We start from the raw sequence: 3,369 nt of genomic DNA, 5'->3' as shown, positions 1-3,369 counted from the left end.
CTGGTGTTTGTCATCAGAAGACGGAAACATTTGTCTGTTCATTAAAGAGCTGAAAACTGAGACGGTGACAGGAGGAGGAGGAGGAAGCAAGAGAGGAGGAGAGGAAGTAAGAAAGGGAGGATGAGAAGCAAAGAAGGAGGAGAAGAGAGAAGAGAGGAGAGAAAAGGAGATCAAGAATGAAGAGAGGAGATGAGCACAGGAGGAGGAAAGGAAGAGTAGGAGAAGGATGAGGAGGGAGGTGTGTGTCCTACTTTTATTTTAGTTTCTGAATTTTTTCTCCTCTCTCAAATACTCTGATGTTCCTGCTGATGTCATCCCACACACACACCAACACCACACACAGGACCTCCCCGACGGATGATTCTTCCCAGCATGACTCAATTCAGAGGCCTGTCTGAAAGGGCGAACACTCTGTACAGACAGCGAGAACAGAAAAAACAGAACCACAGGAGTTTAAACTAAGAACCACAGCAGAGTTGTAACTAGAACACAAAGGGATTTTAATTCGTACCTATAATACAGTTTTTATGATTTGTTTACACACTAAAATAAGATGGCGAGGTCCCGCCCAACGCTACTTGCAGCTTTAATTAGTATTAGTACTGCTATTAGTGTATATTTGTACTATTATTGGAGGTACCTGTAGTGTTGTTGGAGTCTGCAGAGTTCGGGGGAATCCACTGTGGAGCTTCTACATGAAACACACTCTGACTCCACTCCTGAGACGATCTCTTACGAAGACTGTGGACGGAGTTTCTGTACACACAGAAAGCAATGATAGCACCGGTGCTCATGGGAGACGTGGTCTCACTTTGCTCTCTCTGGCGTCTGAACACTTAATGTCAGACTGAGCTTTAAAGCAACATGCGGAGGTCACTCACTGGATCTCGATGAGCGGATGTTTGATCGACATGTTGGCGAGTGGCGATCGTTGTGATGATACGTTGGCCGCCTCCTGCCCCACCAGACCCAGCGGGCTCTTCAACACCGGCAGGAAGTCGTCTGCAGAATCAGGAAGCAGAAAACTCAAACAGCTGATTTCAGTCTGACATCACCTGACCGTTATTTATGTGAATGACATTTGATCTAGTTTCATTTTTTTTGGGCCTATATCAGTAAAACGAGTATCATCTAAGGAATCCAAAAATGATTCTTGTACTCCTAACAGTTAATGAGTTATTAGCAGTTAGCAATTGTGGTGCTATTGTTCTGAAGAAAATCATTTTGCTGGTGTACAAATATAAATAATATAATATTGTAATATTAATAATATCATTATTGTTACTATATGAATCAAACATACAGTACTGACCTCTGCCCAGTATCCACAACACTAACATATGCCTTGTATCTATAGCACTAACCTCTGCCCTGTATCTACAACACTGACCTATGCCTTGTATCTTTAGGACTAACCTCTGCCATGTATCTATAGAATTGATAGTTTAAAAACAGGCACACAAAAGGGCAACCATTTACAACAGCAGTCAACGTTATCTCTCTAACTTTGGCATTATTGTCAAATGGACTCTTTATGATCTGTCAATAATTGGACACTAAAACGTATGAAATAAAGCAAATATTAATATAATTGTTTCATTGTGTTGTTATATTAATCAAATAGGCAGTACAGACCCCTGACCTGGATCTACAGCACTGACATATAAAACAATAATATTATTACAGTTACTATTATTTGAATAAAACAAACAGTACAGACCTCTGACCTGTATCTACAGCTCTGACCTCTGTCCTGTATCTGTCCTGTCCTCTGTTACATAGTATGATTGTGGAGCTATTGTCGGTAGAATTCAATCCAATTCAGCATTGTACAATTATGGCCCATTAAGGGCATCAAGCCTTGCCTTTAATCTGCACGTAAGCAGTGTGACACATAATGATATTTACAATAATTACAACACGATGATCACCTTGGATGTCTACAAGATTCAAGCTGCCCCCCCTTCAACAAACAGTTCCAGCTGCTGACTGGAAGCTTCACAGACTGGATTCAGAACAGCTACAACTGAATACAGCACCAGGAGGTCACTCCAAAACCTGCCAGTGCAGGACCGAGGCTTTAAACTCTGTGTGCCTTCTCACTCAGTCTGTCAACACCATAATTCAACCAATCACATAGACACATTCCTGGTAGATTACTCCAAATAAAGCCGATCAAACTCCAATCCGTCTTTACTGTGTTTGTCCTCCTCAGCTCTCCTTTACAGCAACTACACTGCACAACTTCACTGAGACGAGGGATAAAATAACCGTAATGATCATTATCAAGGATCAGTGTAAAGAACATTCCTGTTGATTGACTGATTGATTGACTTTTTTTATGGATTATCAGACACAGGTAAAAAAACAAGAATCGTATTTTTGTCGTGGCAGAAAAAGAAAAAGACATCAATATATTGTTACATCAAGATATTTTCACATTAGGACATATAAATGAAACCTTTCATGTTCGTGTGAAAAGTTTCTACCGTACAAAAGCACATCTCCACAATTTAAGAAATATAAAATAAGACCATCAGAAAACTAACAATGCTACAGCTGGTGCTGATGTCACTTTCATTGTTTAGATCTTTCATATTCATTCAGTGAGAAACTTCAGAACAAAAATAAACTGTCTGAACTCATCGAAGATCCTCAGTGAGGGGAGAAGCTCCACTCTAAAATACCACTGTACACCCAGAGTGTTTCTGCAGTCCCGAGCTGGGGATGATCTGGACTTTTCTACAAACTTTAGTCCAAACAACATAAAAGACAAACGTCATGTTAAAGTGAAGTCTGCTAGAAAACGAGTCGGGACACGAGCAGAATACCTGAGAACCAGGTAAGCTGCTTCCACCGCTGCACTCAAACGTTTCAAAGTCATCAGATCTCTGTACTATTCACACTACACAACTTCCTGTCTTAAGTCCGGACTCTTTCACAAGGAGTTATCCCAGAGTCTGTCTGATCATTAATAACAACATCTATAATGAGAACATCATGTTTAATTAGGAAAGTAGTTTAAAAACAGGCACACAAAGGGCAACCATTTACAGCATTAAAACATCAGTTCCTTATCAGCCTTTAGCAGTCAGCTAGTGTTTCTGTAGTGGAGACTAAACGTTAACAAATTATCCATATTAGCAGGTTGAATCCAACTAAAAGATCCCTGGACCAACCTCCCTTTAAAAATATCACATTTTAACAATTCCTTTAAATTTTCACTGAGAGGAAAACCCCCTGAACTATTTTCTCTTTCACAACAAAAAACACTGAAAACTGAATGAAGTTCTGAACTCAGTGATGAGCCTGTGTGTGTGTTCTATTATAGTTTTGTATTTTATATTAGTTTTAATTTTTTTTTTTTTT

The 3,369-nt window shown here is 39.7% G+C and overlaps 1 protein-coding gene across 1 annotated transcript in view; it reads right to left on the bottom strand.

Moving 5' to 3' along the window:
- LOC118334067 (TBC1 domain family member 2A-like) overlaps positions 1-3,369 on the bottom strand; it is a gene marked incomplete at its 5' end in the record, with an annotated part of 13,694 nt that overhangs the window by 4,395 nt on the left and 5,930 nt on the right. Inside the window, 2 exon segments of the mRNA XM_035669889.1 lie at positions 641-756; positions 882-1,002. Coding sequence (XP_035525782.1) covers positions 641-756; positions 882-1,002 — 237 coding nt within the window.

This window comes from Morone saxatilis, unplaced genomic scaffold (assembly GCF_004916995.1).
Source record: "Morone saxatilis isolate NCDOM2014 unplaced genomic scaffold, NCSU_SB_2.0 Contig22, whole genome shotgun sequence".
In the NCBI taxonomy this organism is placed as follows: domain Eukaryota; kingdom Metazoa; phylum Chordata; class Actinopteri; family Moronidae; genus Morone; species Morone saxatilis.
This window is presented reverse-complemented; position numbering and strand designations above follow the sequence as displayed.